The sequence below is a fragment of the Rhinatrema bivittatum genome, chromosome 4 (genome assembly GCF_901001135.1).
Source record: "Rhinatrema bivittatum chromosome 4, aRhiBiv1.1, whole genome shotgun sequence".
Classification (NCBI taxonomy): domain Eukaryota; kingdom Metazoa; phylum Chordata; class Amphibia; order Gymnophiona; family Rhinatrematidae; genus Rhinatrema; species Rhinatrema bivittatum.
In genome coordinates this window covers 168,406,667-168,431,308 of record NC_042618.1, presented here as the reverse complement: position 1 = coordinate 168,431,308, position 24,642 = coordinate 168,406,667, and the positions used below count along the sequence as shown (strand labels likewise).

General features: G+C 51.1%; 1 protein-coding gene across 2 annotated transcripts in view; it reads right to left on the bottom strand.

The window, feature by feature from the left end:
- Nucleotides 1-24,642, bottom strand: part of RNF213 (ring finger protein 213) — a 413,312-nt gene that overhangs the window by 255,375 nt on the left and 133,295 nt on the right. For both annotated transcript variants that reach the window (XM_029599190.1, XM_029599191.1), the window contains exons 15-18: nucleotides 24,238-24,360; nucleotides 23,322-23,505; nucleotides 23,028-23,201; nucleotides 5,853-6,011 (exon numbers count right to left, since the gene is read on the bottom strand). In XM_029599190.1, the coding sequence (XP_029455050.1) occupies nucleotides 5,853-6,011; nucleotides 23,028-23,201; nucleotides 23,322-23,505; nucleotides 24,238-24,360 (640 nt within the window). The remainder of the gene's footprint in view (nucleotides 1-5,852; nucleotides 6,012-23,027; nucleotides 23,202-23,321; nucleotides 23,506-24,237; nucleotides 24,361-24,642) is intronic.

The following is a 24,642-nucleotide window of genomic DNA, read 5'->3' as shown; positions in this document are numbered from 1 at the left end:
GTGGTGCCGGCTGAGGAAGTCCGCCTGGACATTGTCGACTCCTGCTATGTGAGACGCAGCGAGATCGCTGAGATGCCGCTCTGCCCAGGCCATCAAGGAACGCGCTTCCTCCGCTACTTGAGGGCTTTTCGTCCCGCCCTGGCGATTGATGTAAGCCACGGTGGTAGCGTTGTCCGACAATACTCGGATCGCCTTTCCTCGTACGAGGAGTAGAAAAGCTTGCAATGCCAGACGGACCGCCCTGGACTCTAGGCGGTTGATAGACCACCGGGTCTGATCTTCTGACCACAGACCTTGAACCGATTTCCCTTGGCAAACTGCACCCCAACCGGAAAGACTGGCATCCGTGGTCACCACTGTCCAGTTGGGAAGGAGAAGAGATACTCCACAGGAGAGATGTTTGGAATCCAGCCACCAGCTCAGGCTGGAGCGCGCCTGACTGTCGAGAGGCAGTGGAAGATAAAATTCCTCTGAAATCGGTTTCCAGCGGGAAAGCAATGAAGACTGCAGCAGCCGCAGGTGAGCGAATGCCCAAGGGACTAACGCCAGCGTGGAGGCCATAGATCCGAGAACCGTCAGGTAATCGCAGACTCGCGGACGGTGCTGAGACAAAAGACGTCGCACCTGAGACTGTAGTTTGCATATCCGTTCCTGAGAGAGAATCACTCTGCCCCGTTTTGTGTCGAAGACTGCTCCTAGATACTCCAAGGACTGAGTGGGTTCCAGATGACTCTTGTTGTAGTTGACCACCCAGCCCAGGGACTGCAAGAATTGAAGCACCTTGGCTACCGCCTGCCGACACAAGCTCTCTGACTTCGCCCGAATCAGCCAATCGTCGAGGTAAGGGTGAACCAGGAGGCCTTCCCGACGTAAGTGCGCCGCCACCACCACCATCACTTTCGTGAATGTCCGAGGCGCTGTCGCCAGGCTGAATGGAAGAGCCCGGAACTGAAAGTGTCTTCCCAGAATGCAAAACCGCAGGAACCGCTGGAACGCTGGTTGGATGCCCACATGAAGGTATGCTTCTGTGAGATCTAGTGACGCAAGGAATTCTCCTGGCCGCACTGACGCGATCACCGAACGAATGGTCTCCATCTTGAAGTGAGGGACCCGAAGGCATCTGTTGACTCCTTTCAGATCCAGAATGGGTCGGAAAGTGCCGTCTTTCTTGGGAACTATGAAGTAAATGGAATAACGGCCCTTGCCGTACTGATCGACCGGAACCGGAGAGATGGCCCCCAAGCTTTCTAGTTTTCGAATGGTGTCTAGCACCGCCGCCTTCTTCTTGGGATCCTTGCAGGGCGAGATCAGGAACTTGTCCGCTGGAATGCGAGCAAAATCTAACTCGTAGCCGTGTCTTATCACATTGAGGACCCACTGATCCGATGTAATGCTGGCCCATACCTCGAGGAACAAGGATAGACGCGCCCCCACGTTTGGGACAACGTGGTGAGGACGCAAGGAGGGATGGGCCGGCCGAACTTCATTGCGAAGGCTTGGACCCCGCACCCGAAGGGGCCCCTCCTTGCCTGCCAAAGCGTTTGCCTCGAAAGGACTGCTGCCAGTGAGTGTTTCGAGAAGAGGATGATCTATAAGAGGACCCGGTGGATCTTTGCGGCCTGGACTTTCGGGGTCCCCGGAAACGAGCTCTGCTGGAAAACGAAGAGCGCACCCGGGCCCTATCCTCTGGCAGCTTAAACGCTCGGTTCTCACCTAGCGAAACCATCAAGTCATCTAACTCCTTTCCGAACAGCAATTTCCCTTTAAAGGGTAACGCCCCGAGGTGAGCCTTGGACGAACCATCCGCTGCCCAGTTGCGCAGCCAAAGGAGACGGCGTGCCGACACTGCCGAAACCATGGACCTAGCTGAAGTGCGTAAAAGATCATGGAGCACATCAGCCCCATACGCAATAGCTGCTTCCAACCTATCTGCTTGGGAAGCCTCCTCCGGAGAGAGACCTGCATTAGCCTGCAGAACCTGGGCCCAGCGCAGACTAGCTCGCATGGCGAAGTTTGTGCAAATGGCGGCTCGCACTCCCAGGGCGGAAACCTCAAAAATCTTTTTGAGTTGTACCTCCAACTTCCGGTCTTGAATATCCCGGAGGGCCGTAGCTCCCGTGACCGGGATGGTAGACCTCTTCGTGACAGCGGACACCGCCGAATCCACCTTTGGAAGTCTGAGGAGCTCCAGCGCCTCCTCCGGTAAAGGATAAAGTTTATCCATGGCCTTGCTGACTTTCAAACCCAGCTCCGGAGTATCCCATTCCTTGAATAGGATATCCGTGGATGAAAAATGAAAAGGGAAGGCGACCGCCGGCCCTGTGAGACCGAGCAGAACAGGATCCATATTCGCCTCCTGGCGGACCACCACCGGGGGAGCCTCAATCTCCCAGCTCCTGGAGAATGGCTGGGATGAGAGGTGACAGTTCCTCCCTGCGGAATAGCCGAACTACCTTGGGGTCATCCCCGTCTAAGGCCTGTGCACTTTTCCCTGCACTGGGCTGCGCCATTCCATCCGGTGCTGCCGTCCCGGCCCCCATCAGGGGCTCTTCGGAGGCCTCAGAATCCGTTCCGGAGAAATCCTCGGAATCCGATTCTTGCGGGAGCCCCCGGGGAAGTCGCTTGTCCCTGGATGAGCCCTGGGCAATTTCAGCACTCTTCCTGGCCTTCTTTTTCCGTGGTGGGGACTTGCGGACAGCCGCACGCGAGAGATCTCCCCGTATGCGCTTGTGGCGCTTATATTTGAGGACTTTGCGCAGCAACAGCGCAAAGTCCTCAGAAAATTCTCCAGAATCCGCTGAATCGCTACACGAATCCTCCCGGGACCGAATCCCCTCCGAGGGGACCTCTCCCGCCTTGGCACGCTGCGGGGAAAGCGCGGGAGGCAGAGACGAAGCCCCCACCGTCTCCCTGGAAATTTCCCGGCCGGTGGCCAAAATGGCTGCCACTCCCGCGCTAAGCGGGAACAGCTCCTGAGGAGTGTCAGAGGGGCCCCCACCTCGCGGCGGCGATCGCGCGACCCTGGACCGAGGTGCTGCTGAGGTGCCCTCATCACCTGGGACACAAGCCGAACAAAGGCTGTCCTGGGAGAGACGCGCGCGCGCGCTGAGCCGCAGGCCCTGCACTGCGAACCGCGAGGCATGCCGGCGAACGCGGGAAAACAGAGGCGTGACGAAAAAAAGTTACCTCAGAAGAAAAAAATTGAAAATTAAAAAATGACCAAAACGGCGCAATTCGGCGACCTCCCCCCAGCTGGCGACGCCCCCCCACCGACGAAAACGGAGCGGCAACGCCAAGGAACGGAGAGCCGCAAGAAAATAAAAGTAAAACTTTTTTTTTTTTTTTTTTACAGAAAAAAACGCGCTGTCCTTGGTTCTGAAAGCCCTTTTTTTTTTTTTTTTTTCCCTGCAGGGGTGAGTGAACCAGGCTCCCTGGTGTCACCCCTGACGCTGCCACTAGTTTAGCCGGGTCCTCGACCCTGGCAGCGGCCTCAACCGGGGGAGGGTAGTCCCCTCAGGACCTCTCAACTCCCCTGGGAGGCAGGGCACCCGGGAAAAAATTAAAAAACAAAAACCCAATTTAGTCACATAAACAATTAAACTAAGACAAAAAACTAACTCAAAATCAAACCTGACTAAACACCAGAATCAGGTCAGGCAGAGGCTGTGACTGGACCTGCACCATCTACTGGAGACAGAGTAAGACTGAGGGGCTGTGACTGGCACAGGGGCATATATGGCTCCGCCCACAAGTTTTAGTCTGTCTCCATCTACTGGTGCGGAGTCACAACCCAGGTGTCCTGGACTGATCCTGGTACGTACAGGAAAAGGGGATGAGGGGCTCCAGCTCCTCCCTGCGGAACAGCCGTAGGGCTCTGGGATCGTCCCCCTCCAGGGGAGGCAGGGTACCCCCTACATCAGGGATGGCATCAGGAACCGGGAGTACCGGGTTCACCCGCACGCGAATCGACCCCGAGAGCTCCGCAACCGGGCCAGTAGTCAATGGCGCGGTGCGGGGAAAAGTTTTTATTTTTTTTTTTGTGGGGGGATCTGGGTGGGGGGACCTTTCCTCCTCCTCCTGCAGGCTAGCTAAATAGGACTTATGCAGGAGGAGGACAAATTCTGTGGAAAAAAACGGGTCCTATAATTCCCAGACGGGGGAGGCGAGGGGAGGTCAGGGACCGCCTCCTGCTGAGGAGGGGCCTTCCCCACCCGGCAGGCAAGTAGAACAGAGGCCCCCTCGTGAAAATCACGACGAGGGCTGACCATAAGAGAGACAGGCTGCCTGCCGCGGCATAATGAGAGCCACACTGAAGAGAAAAACTGCAGAAAAAAAAAGTTTTGATTGGGAGCCTGCAGGTCCGGAGTGAAGCAGGGGGGAAACCTGCTGACTCCTGCCTTTCTGGCTGCCAGTTCAAGCCCTCCGAAGACCAAAATGAGAAAAATGGGTCTACTGCTGTAAGGTAAGTTAAAAAAGCACTGTGAATACTTTTAACTTTAAACTGCATCTTTTTTTTATTTTTTATTTATTTATTTATTTATTTTTTCAGACTGAGCACAGCAATGGACTACTAAGCCCCCTCGGCAGCCAGAGGAGGGGGAGACGAGAACTGGACCACCAGACTCTGTCCCCACACCTGGAAGCGGCTACGGACTCAGGATATGCTCCACACAAGGGGCAAAGCCCCCGAGTCCGGCAAGGAAGAAGATTACACTAGATCCTAAGGAATAAGTACTTGCTTGATCCACAAAGAAAGGAAGAAAAGAAAGGCTGACTAGCCTAGAGCAGGGAACTGAAGGGTGAGCTGCTACACCTGCTGGAGACAGACGAATACTGAAGGGTTACAGGATAGGCTCTAACCTCATATAGGATATCCTTTCAGTTTTAGTCTGTCTCCACCTGCTGGAAAGGAGGCTCAACCCACAGTCTGGACTGATCCGGGTACTTACAGGGAATTAACATTTATTTGTTCCACTCCACTTATTTTATAGACTGCTATCATATCTCCCCTCAGCCATCTCTTCTCCAAGCTCTTTAGCCTTTTCTCATAAAGGAAATGGAACAATTCCACTATCATTTTAGTTGCCCTTCTCTGTAGCTTTTTTAATTCTGCTATATATCTTTTTTGAGATGTGTGAAGTTCTGGTCACCACTTCACACAATAGTCAAGATGAGATTGCATCATGGAGTGAATCAGAGGCATTATGATATTCTCTGTTTTATTCTCCATTCCTTTCCTAGTAATTCCTAGCATTCTATTTGCTTTCTTGGCTGCTGCTGCAGTCAGAGCAGAAGATTTCAACAAAGACACCTAGATCCTTTTCCTGAATGGTGACTCCTAATGTGGAACCTTGAATTGTGTAGCACTTGTCCACATTAAATTTCGTTTACCATTTGCATGCCCAGTCTCCCAGTTTTGCAAGATCCTCTTGCAATTTCTCATAATCCTCTTGTGATTTAACAACTTTGAATAATTGTGTGTCATCGGCAAATTTGATCACTTCACTCATTGTTCTGACTTCCAGGTTGTTTATAAATATATTAACAAGCAGTGGTCCCAGAATGGCTCCCTGGGGCACTCCATTATTCACCTTTCTCCATTAGGACAATTTACCATTTAGACCTACTCTTTTTTCTATCTTTTAACCAGTTCCTAGTTACATCAGTTAAACCAGATACATACAAAACCATAGTATGATTCCTCAGACTAAAGGGTCACACGGCTGCTTAAGCAACAAGTGCAACAACCTTTGTTTCTGGGCAATCTATGCACTTCCCCTATTGTTATGCAATTATCTATCAAACAAGCTGGAAGCTCACAGGGAAGAACAGGAAGCAAAGTCTGCCTTTACCTTTCAAAAACTCAGCCAAGCTGGAACACATCTTCAAGAGACTGTCTACCCATTCCCTCTCCATCTTCAACTGCTTTAACTCTGTTTCTCTCCATGTCAGCACCTGCTCCAGGTCATCCCGCTTCTCTTTTTTCTCAGGAGCTGAGAGATTCTTTTGCTCTGAAAAGAACAAAAAGTTCAATGAGAATTGCAGCTTTCACCTTGCCTTCCCCAGCTGTATAAGCTCCCCCCTTATGTACACAAACCAGTCGGTAAAGCTGAGGCGCCAAAGGAGAAGAGGAAGCAGCAAACTCCAGCATCCTCATGCAGCCAATGGTCTGCTGACAGCGCCACATAAAATCTAATACAAGAGTGGGCTTTCTGCACCTGCTTTCCTACAGAGGCCATGCAGTCTGGGACATTACACTTCCTGGGTGCAGCATCACTCAACTTCATGTCTTATAGTGCACGCCACACCTTGCATTTTCATCTCCAGTCTTGTTTAAGAATCCTCTTGCATTTGATCACACCAAATTTCCATCTTATTTTGTCAAACTTCAGCAGCTAAAGATGGCTGTCTTTTTTTCCCCCCTTTTTTCCTTAACTTTTTTATTAAAAAGATTAAAACTATCAACCATGTGAAAAGCAGATTTCAGGATACTGTGCCTCACAGATATGCAAAATGCACACTCTCTACCAACAGCTTACAGGAAGCGGTGGGTATATGTCCACAACAGACAATAAGATCCAGGGATTTCAGACTATATTCTAACACAGCCCACATGTGCGCCTGATTCAAACATACTTTTTTTTTGCAACAGATTAAATGTGCTTAATGAATGTTTCTATGCTTGCACTGTTCTTTCATTTCCACAGGCAGAGGTTGGTGGGGTGAGCGCAATCATTTTCTTGACCATTTGCTGCCTGTATTCAGTGAATCATGTGACCTCCTTACAGTATCAGTCATCAGGTCAAGACAATGTAGTCAAATCTTGCATATTACTATAGCTAATTTTAGCATAATTTGTAATATGTGTTTTATAACAGCACTGTAAAATAGTGATAAGTATTCAGGAAGGATAAGTCCTTACTGCAAAAAGCTTACAATGTAAGTGGTTACCCAATACAAGTGGAGACAGAAGGTTCTCAGCCCACTGCTCTAACCACCCCTAGGCCACCCCATGACCTGCAATGTTGAGATGGACAACAATTCCTTAGTGACTTTCCAAGATTGAAATCTGCTCTATGTGTTACCCAATATTAAATTTACAACCTTTAAGCTAGTTCAAATCTGAAAGTAACTAAAGCTACTATCAAGATCAATTCCTGTGTCGGGGCTTCTGCACCCTGGATGGGCCAGGGCTAGGGATGCTGCAAAGGTAGCGCTCACAGCCCCTGACGGAGAGGGAGTCATGGTCATCAATAATGGTAACATCTGGTGGCTGGATTTAGAGAACATGATACTAGGATCCAGAAAGAGTCCTGGTGCACAGCCCCCACTGCTGCAATGGCCAGACTAGGAACAGTGGAAGGGTCTACTAAAATAGGGAAACATCTCTGACTAGTTATAAAGACTCACAGCAGGTCAGGGCAAAAAGGTTCTCTGGAGGGTCTCAAACTAGAGTCTGCCCAATCAGAGGCTGGTGCCTTGTGTGTAGATCCAACTGGTCCTTGGTAGGGAGGAGTCAACAGGGATTACTATAAACACCAGTGTTCAGCAACTTGACAGTTAGAGGGCTCAGATGAATTGAGCCTAGTGCTGCTGCTAGCTTTTTCTCTGCCCTGTGCAAACAATTACTGTGTTGCCACCCACCCCCCACCTCATTCATCTCCCTCCAGTAATCTAAACTTTAAAATCTAACAGTCCACCCCTTCCCGGGTCTACCCCTTCTTATATCACTTATAATAAATAGAAATGTGCAAAAATATAAACATCAGCATTTGCCATAAAACAAGAAAATCAAGAAATATAAATCAATCATAATAGTAAGACCATACTAATAATGAAAAAGCGCAGTTGCTTACCTGTAACAGGTGTTCTCCTAGGACAGCAGGATGTTAGTCCTCACATGTGGGCGACATCAAAAGATGGAGCCCGGCACGGAAAACTTTTGTCAAAGTTTCTAGAAACTTTGGCCAGCAGAATGAGCAAGCCGGGCCTGCCATCCGCGCGTGGTCCTCCTTCAGTCTCGTAACATATCAAAAGAAACAAGCAAAAAAATAAAACAAACTGAAGGTGAACCCAACATTGTGGGAAGACTGGCAGGATTCCTGAGGACTAACATCCTGCTGTCCTAGGAGAACACCTGTTACAGGTAAGCAACTGCGCTTTCTCCTAGGGCAAGCAGGATGGTAGTCCTCACATGTGGGTGAGTACATGGCTCCAGACTGCCCCAATTCAACCAGATACCAACAGCGGCCGAACTGCCAAAAGGCACAACAGAACTGTGGCGCTGTGGGAAAACAATGGGGTGGTCTGGTCCCACAAGAAGCCTGAGTAGAGAGAGTTGGGTTCAGGTCTGGAACAGATTGCGCAGGATGGTCTGACTGAAGGCACTGTCCTGTCCTGACAGCTGTTCCTGTCAAGGCAATAATGAGCTGTAAACGTGTGGAGAGAACTCCAAGTTGAAGCCCGGCAAATTTCCGCAACAGGGACTACACACAAATGAGCCACCGACACTGCCATGGCCTGCGCAGAGTGAGTCTTTTCCCTGCCGGCTAACTGAAGGTCTGCCTGCACATAGCAGAAGACCATGCAATCCGCCAGCCTTTTTGACAAAGTCTGTTTGCCCACCGCTGCACCTAGTCTGTTGGAGTCAAAAGACACGAAGAGCTGGGTGGACTGCCTATGGCCCACCATGCAATCCAAGTGGAAGGCTAACATCCATTTACAGTCCAAGATGTGGAGAGCCCATTCCCCAGGGTGGGAATGTGGTCTCAGAAAAAAGGTGGGTAAAACAATCGATTGATTGATGTGGAAATCAGTCACCATCTTGGGCAGGAGCTTAGAATGTGTACACAGGACCACACGGTCGTGGAAGAACTTCGTGTACGTAACTTCGTGTACGTAACTTCGTGTACGTAACCAGGGCCTGAAGCTCACTGACCCTGTGAGCGGAAGTGATCGCCACCAGGAATATGACTTTCCAGGTGAGGAACTTCAGGTCACAGGTCTGCAGAGGCTCAAAGGGAGGCCGCAGCAGTCTTGCCAAGACAACGCTGAAGCCCCAGGATGCTGCTCATGGGCAAAGAGGGGGCTTCAGTTGGAGGATACCCCGCTTGAAATGGCCAACTAGGGGTTGGACCGAAATGGGCGTACCAGCAACACCTCGGTGATATGCGCCGACAGCGCTGAGGTGCACTCTGACAGAACTGGTTTGGAGCCCAGGCTCAGACAAGGGCCACAGGTAGTCCAGCAGCCAAGGGAGAGGGCATGAGAATGGTTCTAATCCATGTCCTCTGCACCAGATGGAAAACGTTTCCATTTCGAGATGTAGGATTTCTTGGTCGAAGGTTTCCGGAACGCAATCAGAACCCGGGAAACAGTTCGAGAGCTGTAATGGCTGGAGGATTACGCACTCAGCATCCAAGCTGTGAGGGCCAGTGCCTGAAGGTTCAGGTGGCGCAGAGTGCTCTGGTTCTGTGATATGAGGTTGGGCGCACGCACCGACAGGTCCTGGAGAAGTGGGAATCAAACCTGTCGAGGCCAGGAGGGTGCCACGAGAATCATATCAGGCAGAGTCTTCGAGAGGTGCGGGAGAGGGGTGTATGCATACAGGGAGGCCCTGCCCCATTGAAGGGAGAAGGCATCGCAGGCCGGATGGCCGTTCCCTGCTTCTAGGGAGTAGAATCTGCTCACCTTGTGATTGAGAGGGATGGCATACAGATCCACATCCGGCGTACCCCATTGGTGGAACAGGTCGGCCGCCACTGCTGGGTTGAGGGACCACTTGTGTGGATGGAAGGACCAGCTGATGAGGTCCGCCAGCACACTGAGGTGACCTGGCAGGTGGGTCGCCCACAGATACATCCCTTGGGAGAGGGCCCAGTTCCAGTCTTGCACTGCCTCTTGGCAGAGGAGGAAGGAGCCCGTGCAACATTGTTTGTTGATGTACCACATCATGACCTGGTTGTCAGTCCTGATCAGAACTTCCTTGGACAAAAACTGATCTCAGAATGCCCACAAGGCATACCGTATCGCCCAAAGCTCCAGAAGGTTTATCTGGCAACATGCTTCGGCAGTGGTCCAGAAGCCTTGAATGTGTAGGCTGTTCTTGTGGGCTCCCCACCTTTGAGGCGAAGCACTGGTGGTGAGGGTCATCTGGGGTGGCGAGGGCTGAAAGGGAAATCCATGTTCCAGATTGGGGAGGGCTTTCCACCGGGCCAGGGATACCCTGAGAGGATTCATGAGAGCGACCGGAGTCTCCAGATCTTGAGATGCCTGCTGCCACTGGGACTGAAAGGCCCACCGTGAGCTCCTCATGTGGAGGCAGGCCAAGGGAGTCACGTGGACTGAGGCCACCATATTGCTCAGTAGGCGGAGCAGGAGATGGGCTGGCACCCTCCCTGCTGTTGTGGACGTGGGTGGCCAGTGAAGCAAGGGCAATCGCCCAGTCCCTGGGCAGGAAAGCTTTTTCTTGTGCCGTATCCAACCTGGCGCCTATGAAGTCCAGCTGAGGGGATGGATAGAGGTGCAACTTGGGGAAGTTGATAACAAACCCCATGGTCTGCAGGGTATGAACAGTCAAGGCCAGAGCTTGCAAGGCCTCAGAGCGGGAGTCGCTCCTGATTAGCCAGTCGTCCAGGTATGGGAACACATGGACCGAGCGATGCCTGAGGAAGGCAGCCACCACCACTAAGCATTTGGTGAAGACGCAGGAAGCTGATGCCTGCCCAAAGGGCAGCACTTTGTACTGGACATGTGCATTCCCCACCACGAAGCGGAGGTGGCTGGGGACAATCGCAATATGTGTGTATGCCTCCTTGAGGTCGGGGGAGCAAAGCCAGTCTCCTTTTTGTGTCCAGAGAGACCATCTTGAATTTTTCTCTTATGAGAAACCTGTTCAATGCCCTGAAGTCGAGAATGGGGCACAAGCTGCCATTCCTTTTCGCAATTTGAAAATACCTCGAGTAGAACCTTTGGCCCTGCTGATGGAATGGGACCAGTTCCACTGTGCTCGCTGCGAGGAGGGTGGAGAGTTCCATTTGAAGAACAGCCAGATGGGTGGATGAACCCCACAATGGACATGGGGGGAGAGGCCTCTGGGAACTGGCTGAAAGCAGGCGGTACCCCTGGCGGATGATAGAGAGGACACAGCGGTCCAATGTTATCTCTTCCCATTGACAGGCGAAGCCGAGAAGCCTGCCACAGACTGGGGGATTGGTCACTAGTGGAACTGCTAGCTCACTTAGGCTCCCTCGTTGCCAGTCAAAAAACGTGGTCGGAGTTTGCTGGGGAGCCAGTTGAGGTCTAGGGGCCCGCTGCTGGCGGGGACGACCCCTGGAACTGATTCAAGGTGGGAGAGTCCGAGCGGTCAGTAAAAAGGTTTATGAGAACCTTGTCTGAAGGATTTCCTGACTGAGGATGGTCCTTCCAAGGTACTAGCGGAAAGCTGCTGGAGGGTATCATGATGGTCCTTAAGCTACACCATCGCATCCCGGACCTTTTCCCCAAACAGATTCTCACCTGTAGAGGGGAGGTTGGCGAGCCTATCCTGGACCTCTGGCCGGAGGTCTGAGGGCTGGAGCCAAGCCATCCTTCTGGCACCGATGCCCACAGTGGCTAGGCAGGCTGCATTTTCGAAAACATCGTAGATGGAACGCACCTCGTGTTTTCCTGCTTCTAGACCCAGTAAGGCGCTGGCGGCAAGGGCTTCCTGCTGTTGCTGAGGAAGGCCCTCTGCAAAATCCTGGATTCGCTTCCAAAGATTCTGGTTGTACTGAGTCATACAGAGTTGGTAGGCTGCAATGCGGGCAACCAACATGGCGCCTTGAAAACGTTTTCTCCCTACAGCATCCAACTCCCTATGCTCACGTCCCAGAAGGGTGGAGACATGGGTACAGACTCCATAACTACCAACTGGTGGGGGGAGCTGTCTTCTCTCGAATCCCAGGGCCTGTTGCACCAAGTAGGGGCCATCGGCCTTCCTATTAACTGGGGAGACTGAGATGAGAGTGTTCCCACATGCGGAGGAGGAGTTCCTTGAAAATATCGTGAATTGGAACCGCCACGATTTCCTTAGGAGCGTTGATGAAAAGAAAATTATTCCTTACCTGTTAATTTTCATTCCTGTAGTACCATGGATCAGTCCAGACCGTGGGTTGTTCCCCCCTTCCAGCAGATAGAGTCAGAGCAAAGACTGAGAGGGCAGTCACTCATAACTGGTGCACCCTCTGTAAACCTTCAGTAAACCTTGCAACCTGAACTCTTAATCAGTCCCAAACCGATCCTGAAATAATTACACAGTCGAGCTGAAAGATTATCCCAAAGAACCCCCAACAATCCGTAGGGTGGGCATCTGGACTGATCCATGGTACTATAGGAATGAAAATTAGCAGGTAAGGAATAATTTTCTTTTCCCTGTACGTACCAGGATAAGTCCAGACCGTGGAATGTACCAAAGCTTCCCTAAGTAGGTGGGCCACTGATAGCCCAGCTTGAATGACCTGAGCCCCAAAGAAGCCCATGATCAGTGGTTGAAGATTCAAGCGATAGTGATGCACGAATGTGTGTAACGACTTCCAGGTAGCCGCTCTGCAAATCTCCTGCGAAGAGGCCGCTCGGCTTTCTGCCCAGGAGGCTGCTTGAGCTCGGAGAGAATGAGCCTTTATACCGTCTGGCGGTGGATGCCCAGCGCCAACGTACGCCGTAGAAATTGCTTTCTTTAGCCAGCAAGCAATGGTGGTTTTAGAAGCCTTGCTTCCCTTCTGGGGACCACTGCAGAGGACAAGAAGTGATCCGATAAATGGAAGCATTGGTAACCTCCAGACATCGAAGGACGACTCGCTTGATATCAAGGCGCCTAAGCTCTCTGGAATCCTCCAGGATGTCAGCTCCACAAACTGATTCAAATGAAAGGACAAGACCACCTTTGGTAGAAAAGATGGTACGGTACACAAGGATACCCCTGAATCCGTGAAGCGTAGATAAGGCTTTCTACATGACAAGGCTTGAAACTCCGAAATTCTGCGAGCGGAACAGATAGACACCAGGAATACTGTCCTGAGAGTGAGGTCCTTGAGGGTAGCTCTCTTCAGAGGTGCAAAGGGTGGACCACCTAGAATTTGAAGGACCAAATTCAAGCTCCACGAAGGGCCTAAATTGCTTATCTGTGGCTTCACATACTTTACTCCTTTTAAGGACCGGACTATGTCAGGGTGCAATGAAAAGAGTAATTCCATCCTGATGATGGAGGGCACCAAGGGCTGCCACCTGTACTCTGAGGGAACTGTAGGCTAATCCCATCTCCAGACCTCGCTGCAAGAAAGATAAGATCTGGGGTATTGTCGCATGACATGGAGAAAGTTGTGTGGACTGGCACCAAGACTCAAAAACTTTCCAGACCTGGTCATAGGACATGGAGGTGGAAGACTTCCTAGCCTTGAGAAGAGTGGAGATAACAGCCTCTGGGTATCCTCGTCTTCACAGCCAGCGCTGCTCAAAAGCCAGGTCGCTAGACAGAAGTGATCTACCTGGTCGAAAAAAACTGGGCCCTGTCGGAGAAGGTTCAGCAGATGTCCTAGTCGAAGCGGGCCATCCACCGCTAGGTTGACCAAGTCTGCAAACCATGGCCGTCAAGGCCATTCCGGAGCTACCAGGATCATGGGCCCCTGGTGACTCTATTCTTCTGAGCACCTTTCCCACTAGGGGCCAAGGCGGAAAGACAGAGCAGGAGGTCCCGCGGCCACAGCAGGACTTAAGGCATCGACGCCCTCTGCGCCTTATTCTTCTGCGACTGAAGAAGCACGGAGCCTTCGAGTTCCTTTGAGTGACCATCAGATCGAGATGGGGAGTTTCTCATCACGTGAAGAGGAGTGACACTGCTTCCTGGGACAGCTCTCTCTCCCCGGGATCTAAGCGCTGGCAACGTAAGAAGTCCACTTGAACATTGCCTACGCCTGCAATGTGAGATCCCGCCAGATGGGACAAATGGAGTTCCGCCCACGGCATTAGCTTGTTCGTCTCCTGAGCAACATGGAGACTCCTTGTCCCTCCCTGTCAGTTGATGTACACCACTGTCGTTGCTTTGTCGGAGAGGATTCAGACTGCTCGGCCTTGGACTAGAGACAGAAAGCGCTTCAGCGCCAGACAAACTGCTCTTCTCTCCAGACAGTTGATGGGCCACGCTGCCTGAACTGGCGTCCACTGCCCCTGCATCGATTGGCATCTGCACACAGCCCCCCCAGCCTGGCGTCTGTCGTAATGATCACCCACTGTGGAACCTCTAGGTCCACCACTCTTAGCAAATGATCCAGGTTGAGCCACCAGGTCAGGCTGTCCTTGGCTAGAGATGATAGCAGCAGAAGAGTCTGAAATTCCCGAAACACCAACATCCAACGGGAAAGTAATGCTCTTTGCAAGGGACGCATGTGGGAAACACCCAAGGCACTACATCTATAGTGGAGGCCATGGAGCCCAGCACCTGGAGATAGTCTCAAGCAGTGGGAAGTCGAAGGTTCCGAAAGCACTGAACCTGAGAGGAGAGATTGGGCCCGATCCAAACAAAGAGAGGCTGTGTCCACGTTGATGTCGAAATGAGCTCCCAAAAAGTCGAGTGACTGCACCAGAGCAAGGCTGCTCTTGGCGAAATTGATGATACAGCCTAGCGATTGGAGGAGAAGTAATACTCTTTCCACTGAGTGCTGGCACAAATCCGAAGACTTCACCTGGATGAGCCAGTTGTCCAAATAGGGATGGACCAGAATCCCTTTCCTCCGTAAGGCCACCGCCACCACCACCATAACTTTGGTGAAGGTGTGAGGAGTGGTCGCCAGGCTGTGAGATGGCAGGGCCTGGAACTGGAAATGCTGTCCTAAAATCTTCAAGTGGAGGAAGCGCTGATGCTCCTATAGGATGGGGATATGAAAATAAGCCTCCGTCAAGTCCAAGGACACGAGGAACTCTCCCCGGTGTACCATGGCAATCACTGAGCGCAGGGTTTCCATCCTGAAGTGTGGTATCTTGAGAGTCCTGTTGACCAACTTGGGGACTATGAAGTAGACGGAATAATGGCCGAACCCTTGTTCCGGTACCGGCACCGGAAGAATGGCACCCAAAACCAGGAACCGATCCAGTGTTTGTTGCACTGCGCACTGTTTGATGAGACCGCACGGAGAGAAGACAAACCTGTTTCTGAGAGGTCTAGCAAATTCTAAAGCGTAACCGTGTCGTAGAATATCCAAGACCCAATGGTCTGAGGTGATTTTGATCCACTCCTCATAGAAGAGGGAAAGATGAACTCCTATCCTGGGAAACGAAGAGTGGGCCGGCAACGTTTCATTGGGTAGATGTAGCAGAAGCTCCGTGTGTAGAGGAGTTCTGAGCCGGTTTCCGGCCTCGAAAGGAATGAGACCTGTACTGCGACCTCGAAGAAGGAGTCCTGTGGGCACCGGTCTAGTCTGACGATGCCGCCATTGGCCTCTGAACCGGGTCCGCGTAGTGACGAACTTCCGGCAATTTATGCACCTTATTCTCTCCAAGCGGATTAATGATCTGGTCCAACTCATCTAGGGCGGACCCATCAATGTTCCCGTCTGCATCCCCAAGGAGGAGGTCCTGTGACCCAGGGTCTGGTAGATTAGGAGCTAAAGACCCTGAGGAATTAACAGCTGTTCATCCTGACTGTCCACTAGGGATCCAACACTCCTGATGGCCTGGGGACCTTTGCTGGTATAAGTCCCTCCTCCTGCCATTCAGCTTCCACTTAAAAAAAAAAAAAAAAAAAAAAAAAAAGCTTTGTGCATTAAAATCACAAACTTAGAAGAAAAGGCCTAATGTCTCTTTAAGGCCTCCCCCGGGGGAGGGGCCACATCAGGAGGAGAGGCAGGCTCTAGGTCAGCCGGTTGCACAGGGTTTAAATTAGGTGTAATAAAAGTACAAAATCAGTAGTAAAATGAGAATTCCCTTCCCCCGTCTGGCAAAGAAACAGGTGCAACAGGCTGGCTCTCCACATGTGGATACAAAATGGCAATCGAGGCATTGGGAGGGTGTGGGGGAGGTGAGGAGTTGCCGTGGGAACAGCAAAGTCCTTCTGTGCCTGGCTGCTGTGAGCTGGAGAGAGAGAACTGCTCTCCGCTCCTTCCCCTGTAAGCTGCCGGTCCTACAGGGTACTGATTAATAAAACGTAAAAACCTTTCCTCTTCCCCTCCAGACAGCCTAAAGTGACAGAGGGATTTTACTTCTCTGATGAGAGACCTGAGGTATGAGACTTCTCAGGGAGGTTAAAGTGACAGAGGAATTTTACTTCTCTGATGAGACCCCTGGGATATGAAGCTTCTCAGGGGTCTCCACGGGGAAGGGACTGGACCACCCCTCCCCCTGCACCCAGCTCCTCACAGGAACAAGAAATTCAGCGCTGCTACCTGTCAGAAACGACCCGCTCTCCCGTTCAGTCAGAGGAATGGCGTGTCTCTGCAACTGTTAGGCTGCCCCGAGGAAGAAATGGCATCTCAGGGCAGCAAGGGGTTGTGGGGGGAGAGGTTGGACCACCAACATTCACCCCTAAGGCAGCTGAAATACTGGCTGTAAGAAATAAGTAAACACTTACCCCAAAAACAACATATTAACATAAGAAGGAATGTACAAGACAGATCTGTCACTGAAAACAAAGTTCTGCCTGCAAGTCTCCAGAGAAGCTGAACACTGAGGCTTTTCTTTTTTTTTTTAACTTTATAACTATGATCCATCCAAGGAAAGAATTAGAGGAAAACAAAGAATAAAGAAATTCTGTACACTATCCTCTAAATGAACTGGGGAACCGAAGGTGCAACTGCCATCTGCAGGAGTCAGAGAAATACTGAAGGTTTACAGAGGGCGCACCAGTTTATGAGGGACCGCCCTCTCAGTTTTTGCTCTGACTCCAACTGCTGGAAGGGGGGGGGGGAAGAGAACAACCCTCGGTTTGGACTGATCCTGATACGTACAGGGAACTAGAGAACTTCCAGCATCCTGTGACGTGCATACTCCTCCGCAGGATCTGAAAGGGAATGGCTTCAGCCATAGCCCTGACAAACCCCGCAAAGACAGGTCCTCGGGTGGTGAACGGCGCCGCTCCTCTGGAGGAGAGGGTTCCGGGAGGGGGTTGTCAGAGTAATCTGAGGACAAATCAGTGGAGTCATCAACCCAGGGGTCTGTTGCTGTTTGAGGTAGTTGTGGGTGGATCCTTGGGCCGGTGGCAGATGAACACGCCCCCAGGGGAAGATCCCGAGAGGGACCACCGGTCAGGCTCAGAGTATGGAGACAGACACACACTAGTTCTTTCATTAGACAGTATATGGAACCACCAGAGGTGGCAGTAGTGAGCTGGAACGCCCGGCTGGGCTGTAGTCCCTCAGATACTGGTACAGCGATCCTGGATAACTGAGCTGTAAAGAAACTGAATATAGTGAGTAGGCAGGGTATGCAGAGTTCAGGAACAGAACCTTGATGGTAACTCTCACAATAGTCTCTTAGAAGCAGCCCAGGAGCTGGAATGAAGTAGGCCGTCGAGGAGCGAGTACCTGGTTCCAGAGAACGCTCAGAGAGAGAGAGATGGTAACTCACTGGTGGTGTAGGCAGCGATGACTTCCTGGCAGAAGTGGTATTCAGTAGCAAGCCCGGGTACGAGGGCCCTCGAGGAGCGAGTACCGGTTCCAGACTGCGACCTGAAAGGCAAAAGAGAAACGAGGCCCCCGAGAAGCGGGTACCCCTGGTAAGTCCGAGGAGGCAGAGTAGCTAGGAGCATAAGAAAACCATTCCGTTCCAACTCCTTGCTAACTCGGTTAGCGATTACAGAGACCTTAAATATCCGGTGGAGATGACATCACCTCAGGGGGACGCCCCTGAGGTTCGCGCCACTGCTGGTACTTGAGTCGGAGCCGCGCCGCGCACATGCCCTTAGGCTGCTGGGAAACATGGCGAAGTGCGGCGTCTAGCCGGTCCGGGGACGCAGGAGGAGAATGGCAGCCAATCTTCCAACAGGCAAAGAGGGTGTCACCAAAGAGGTAAGGTGGGCGAAGTGGAGACGTTGGGCAGGACAGTCGCAACAGGGTCATAGGGACCTTCTTCCTCACTTGGGCCAGGACACTGAGGGCAAGGGCCGAGAGGGGCATCAGCCCTGGGCTCCGATGCCTTCAGAGGTCATGAGAGCACCAATGGCACCAATGGATGCCCCGGCTTCAAGGGGATCATCGGCCATGGTAAGCCAGAGGGATCCAGCAACAGCTCGGGGAACCGTGGGTGAGGGAACAAGGTACAGGCCGTATCTCCCTTCTCGAAGGACCCAAGAACCAGGATCTCTCCTGGTGGAGGGCATCGGTGGCCAGAGGGGCATCGAGGGCCCCTCAGGCATAGGCTGCATTGGTAGGGTGCCAAGGAAAACCTCCAGATACTCTAGCAGAAGTGCTAACATCGAGGGCAGAGGCTCGGGCACCAGTATAACCAGCAGCTCAGCATTTTGCAGCACTGCCGATGGCACCCTGCAGTCCAACTCCTCCTGGAAGTCCAGGACTGATGGAAGGGGAGAAGGCATCGCCGGCTCGTCCTCAGGTCCCCGAGGAGGCACAGCGCCCTGCACCAGTGTCGGTTGGGGGAACACCTTGGGCTACCGGGGGCACCGGAGGATGGGGCAGCCGATGGCCAGTGCTGCTTCGATGGCAACTCTGTGGTTGCTGATGTCACCCAGGACCGGAACCGTGTCTGGAAGGAGACCGTTGCCGGTGCTTATGGAACCACTTCCAATGCTCGGCCCGGTCTTTCCCCAACACCAAGGAAGTTGATGACCCTGAGAGTGAAGAGGTCATTGAGGATTGATCTCCTTCTCCCCAGTCCTCTGAGGTGCTAGCCAGGGGGGGGGGGGGTCGCTAGGGGGATCGATTCAGACTGTTCCCCGCGATCCTTGGGCATTGAAGAAACTGATGCAGGCGTGGAGGACTTCAGGGCCCTGAAAAGTTTCTCCATTTTCTCGAGGTACGCCCGACGCCCTTTGGGTGTCATTTGGTCGCACAGATGGCACCCACGGATGTCGAGCGAGGCCCCCAGGCAGAGAATGCAAAACTTGTGCGGATCCGTGATGGACAAGGTCCGCAGGCACTGGGGGCACCGACGAAAACCGGTTGATGCCATGAAAAATACCCGGTGTGCAGGAGGAGGACAAATTCTGTGAAAAAACGTGCCCTAAATGTCCCGGGTGGGGGAGGGGGAGGCAAAGGGATGTCAAAGAACCCATCCTGGGGGGTCGCGGGGCTCAAATCGGGGGGTGACTGTTAAAAAAATCGGCCCCCCAGCACAGGGAGCTCCGAAAACAGAGCCGATGGAAAATTCAAAACGGCCGCCGTTCCCGGGCTTTCCCGACCCGGGAACGGCCTGGCCAAGCTCTGGGGACTCGATCCCCGGGTTAAATGTGCCTGCCCTGCCGAGGAGGGACCTTCCCCACCCAGCAGGGAGGCAGAGCAGAGGCCCCCCTCGCAAAAAACGCGAAGGGGGCTGACACAGAAGAGATAGGCTGCCTGCCGCGGCAAACAGAGAGCCGCTCTGAAGAAAAAAACAGCTGAAAAAAAAAATTGATTGACAGCCTGCAGGCCCGGAGTGAAGCTGGGGGGAAACCTGCTGACTCCTGCCTGTCTGGCTGCCGGTTCAAGCCCGGAGAGAACCAAAAATAAAGAATATGGGTCTGCTACTGTAGATAAGTAATAAAAGTACTGGAAATACTTTTAAACTTAACCTGATTCCTTTGGCACTATGTAATAATTTTTTTTTTTTTTACAGACTGAGCACAGCAGCTGAAAACTACGACCCCTCGGCAGCCAGAGGAGGGGGGAGATGAGAACTGGACTACCAGACTCGGTCCCTACACCTGGAAGCGATAATGGACACAGGCTATGCACTGCACAAGGGGCAAAGCCCCCCCCCCCCCCCCCCCGAGTCCGGCAAGAGCCAGGAGACGGAGCCATCTCCTGAAGAAAAATTCAAAATCTACAAACTTCCTGACTAACTTTTACTTTTATTTTGACAGGAAGAAAAACACAATATCCCTAAGGAATAAGTACTTGCTTGATCCCAGAAGAAATGAAGAAAAGAAGGCTGACTAGCCTAAATCAGGAGACCGAAGGGAAACCTGCTGCACCTGCTGGAGACAGACAAATACTGAAGGGTTATAGGATAGGCTCTGTCCTCATATAGGATATCCTTTCAGTTTTAGTCTGTCTCCACCTGCTGGAAAGGAGGCTCAACCCACAGTCTGGACTGATCCAGGTACGTACAGGGATCCTTTTTTTTTTTTTTTTTTTTTTTTAAACCTGTATAAGGTTAGACTGAAGGTGAGAGCCCGAGACCCCGGGATCACCTGCAGTGGGCAGTTACAGGGACCTTAACCCTCTGCTCCAAAGCCTCTATTACCAGGGAGGATGGCCCCACCAGGACCTGGCAACCCCCTGGGAGGCTAGAAAGGGGAAACAAAACCTGACCTTTGCCTAACAATAACAACAATTAAAGGCACAACCAACTTCCTAAACCTGACCAAACACCAGACTCCAGGACAGCACCTCTTCCACCTGCTGGAGACAGAAGAATACTGGCAGACTCTAGGTGGCACCTCAGGGTTATACGACAGAATCCACAAAAACGTCTCTGTCTCCGCCTGCTGGAGGGGAGGTAAAACCCAGGAGTCTGGGCTGATCCGGGTACGTACAGGGAAGAGTTATTTACACTTTCGGATAATAGAAGGACTAGGGGGGCATTCCATGAAGTTAGCAAGTAGCACATTTAAAACTAATCAGAGAAAATTCTTTCACTCAATGCACAGTTAAGCTCTGGAATTGGTTGCAGGAGGATGTGGTTAGAGCAGTTAATGTAGCTGGGTTTAAAAAAGGTTTGGATAAGCTCTTGGAGGAGAAGTCCATCAACTGCTATTAATCAAGCTGACTTAGGGAATAGCCACTGCTATTACTGATATCAGTAGCATGGGATCTACTTAAGTGTTTTGGTACTTGCCAGGTACTTGTAGCCTGGATTGGCCACTGTTGGAAACAGGATGCTGGGCTTGATGGACCTTTGGTCTGACCCAGTAGAGCAATTTCTTAAGTTTTTAAAAACCACCAGGGGATAGTTTGCAGGCAGGCAACTTGCCCAGAGGCAAGCAGGAAGCCAGTTGGCGAGCGAAAGGTTTCCAGTATAGGAGCATGTACACAGGTGCAGGCGGGCCTGGGCATTGCTTGACAGGACCCTCTGAATGGCCACAGGGTTACCCCAAGTGGTTGCTAGGGATAGCGCTGAGTCATTACGTGACAGGCCTTCATCGGGTCGAGATCACAATATGGCCTCCATTCCAATTCTGCTACTGGCGAGATCAGGTCCACTGGGAGGTTTTCAGTCTCTTCTCTACTTAGGCTAGCGAAGGATGAGATGGAGTCCACCAGAGTGCCCATGACCTCACTACCTCAGCTTGCTCCCTCACTTCTCATCCCCTTCCCTCACTAATTTATCTCTTTCCGCTATGTTTCATTTCCTTCTTTCTCTCCCTCTAGATATTTCCTCCTTCTAACACTACCTCAGTTCTCCCCATCTCTGGCCCTCGAGATTCTTCATCTTTTCACCCCTTAGTGAGCGCACTCTCAGCTTTATCCCCCTTCTCAGCTTTTTCCTTTACCACCTCCCTTCTTCTAGGTCTTCATCTCTCCTTCCCTTGCGTCTCCTCTTCTCACCTCTACCTATGCTTTTCTCCACTTTCTTCTTTCCCCCTCCTTATGCCCTTCCCCCAACTTCTCACCCAGACACACCCAGCCTTCTTGCCCCTCCCCCCACAAGCTCTTCCTCCTCCCACTTCAAGTAATGGGGCTCCCCAGTGCAGCTTATGACAGTTGGAGTTTCCCTGCGAGCCAGGAGCAGCATTTGAGTACAGCCACCTCTAATGTCGTAGGGTCTGCCTCGCAGAAGGAGCTGGGAAATCTTGCTGCTCCGCTTGTGAGACCAGCCCCACGGCAGCAGGAGATGTCACTCAAACACTCCTGCTGGCTTATGCGGGGAATCTGTGTGTTGCTACATCAAACTGAGAGCAGGGGTTTGGGTTCCCCTGTCCAATCCAACAACTAAATCCGAGATGGCAAGCCTCCTATGCTGTGGGCGGCCCATGGTGTTTTTTTTGTAATTTCGGTCACCAGTGGGGAGGAATGTGCTGAGTGGCCCCCACAGCCTCCGCTCCATTTTGGCTGCTAGTGGCCCTAGACCACTACCACCACCCTCAGAGTCACCACCTTCAGAGTCATTGCAGTCGGACACGGGTTAAATAGGCGCTAATAGGTGCAGAAAAAACAGCTTTTCTGTACTTTTAAAAGTTTAAATTAAAAAAAAAAACAAACACTCAGCTGGCTACATTGAAGACCGACGCTGATATGCTCAGCATCAGTTTTCATAACCGGCCAGTTGCATTATGAAAACAGACGCTGAGTTTATCGGCGTCTGTGTTCATAAGTGGCAGAATGCCGGTAACCCTAGCGCCTCCTTGCTAACACGAACCCCTAATTACAGAAGACTATTGTGAAATCTAGTTTAAAGTATTGTGAAGCTCTTCTGGGTCAATTACCTGGAAGACTGATATAAGTGGATTAACTCACCCAAACTGGATCTTAGACTGTGTTAAGATTATGCACTATAGGGATAATATAATCTGCAGAAATTTAAATCAGGTTGCTACTTTGTTCATGCTTAAATGCCTAATATAAACTGGAGTTGATTCATAATCTACAGGGACGTCATCTACCTAAGAGCACTGGCTGCAATCGAGCTGAAGAGGAGGAACCACAGGGGCAAAAAAAACAAAACAAAAACTAAGAGAAATGTTTGCACTAGACACAAGTCTGAAGACAAGTGACAGCATGTGGTCATGATCCAGTGATGACCATGCAGATGACTCTCTCAGGTCTTGATGAGGACATTTCCACACAACAGCCTGGGCTTCAAAGCAGTAGTTAAAAAAAAAAAAAAAAAAAAAAAAAAACCCTTACTCAAATCCCAGATGCACTGAAACTGCTCCCTATTGCGCACGATGCACTCCAAGTGCTTGACCAGCAGTGTCCCCCTCATTAGGCTCTCCGTGGTTTCTTGGAACACAGAGTCTGCAATCGCCATCAGATTTCTGGCATCCTCTGTAAGCTGAGCTAAAATTTCTCCATCAGACCCTGCAAAAAGAGTTGTGGTTTCAGAAAGGAATAAAGCAGACAAGGTTAGAAGTCCTTAAGTGCACCCACTGTTCGCACCACGCTGTCCAGCAGCTGACATGAAGCTGGAGCATTTCCTACCATAAAGCTTAAAGATGTGCTGGACGTCTGGCCACTCCAGCAGATGCTGCAAGACTCTGTCAAAGCTGTCCAGACGTTCCCCAGTCCTGTTCGAGGGCCACGAGTTAGTGATAATTACAGACACAAGCTTGCCAAACCTCTCTATGTTATAGCGACTCAGCTTGCTCAGAATACTGTTCTGAGACTAAAAAAAGATAAAGAAGAAAGGAGGTTTAAGCAGGGCTTGCATGGCCCACTCATTGCACAATCTTCTGCTGCTCACTGTATGAACATTTATACTGCACAAAGACTTGGAATAACCGAGCTAATGAGAATAAGCTCCAGCTTTAAATATCTGACTCATAGCACCTTAGCTGAAGGGATCAGTAGCCAGACCAATGTACCATGGGCCACTTTAATAATAAAGTTGATATGTTTTTACGGTGTTGGCAAACAGTGCTATACAGCTCCATTTCTTCTTAGTAAAGGCAGATTTGAGTTTCCTCTTACTATACAGCAAATGACAGCAAGGTCTACTGATGCTCTATTTAATGCACCAAGATTCCTGTCACACAGCTAAATCACACCTTTGGAGTCTATGCCAGAAAACAGTTCCTTGGCTAGGCATTACTTCTGAACAAATCTAGTTAAAGAAAGTCAGTCCAAGAGAGAAGTCATCTATACTGGTAGCATAGACAGTGGCTGAGAAACTAGGTCACTAATCACTGCAAAAAAACAACAAACAAACAAAAAAAACCACACACACCCTTCAAACCAGGCTTGAGGCTAAGAAAGAAGAGATATCTCCCATTCAGGCTCAAGCCTCGGAAAACCCCAAAGGTTATGCTGGTTAAATATGGGTTTCACCAATTTAATAATTAATACTGTGATTTTGTTTTGTTTTGTCCAAGCCACAACCTGCTTGCGCCTCAGTCACCTGGCATGCAGAATGCACTGCTTCGACAGCACATCTCTCAAAGCACTTGGCGATGGACGTGTGGAACTTCTCCAAGGTATCATGGCATCTGCAGTACACCTCAATCTGATTGAACGGAGTCTCCTGTCACAGAACAGAAAAAGGGCGAAGAAAGGACGTCAGACCTATCTATGCAGGACGTGTCCTCACACTACCTCTGCAGTCCCACCCACACCAATAGTGCTACTGTCCCCCCTTTTATTTCCCGGCAAAGATCTGCTGCACAAGTTCAATGGGCGGTCACTGGCAAATTCACCACATAAGTCACTGGGAGGCTCCGGCTACATGGAGACTAAGGTAGAAGATTTGGCAATTAGACTGAGTCATGGTGTTTAGGAAGAGCTCCCCCACCACCATCAGCTAAAC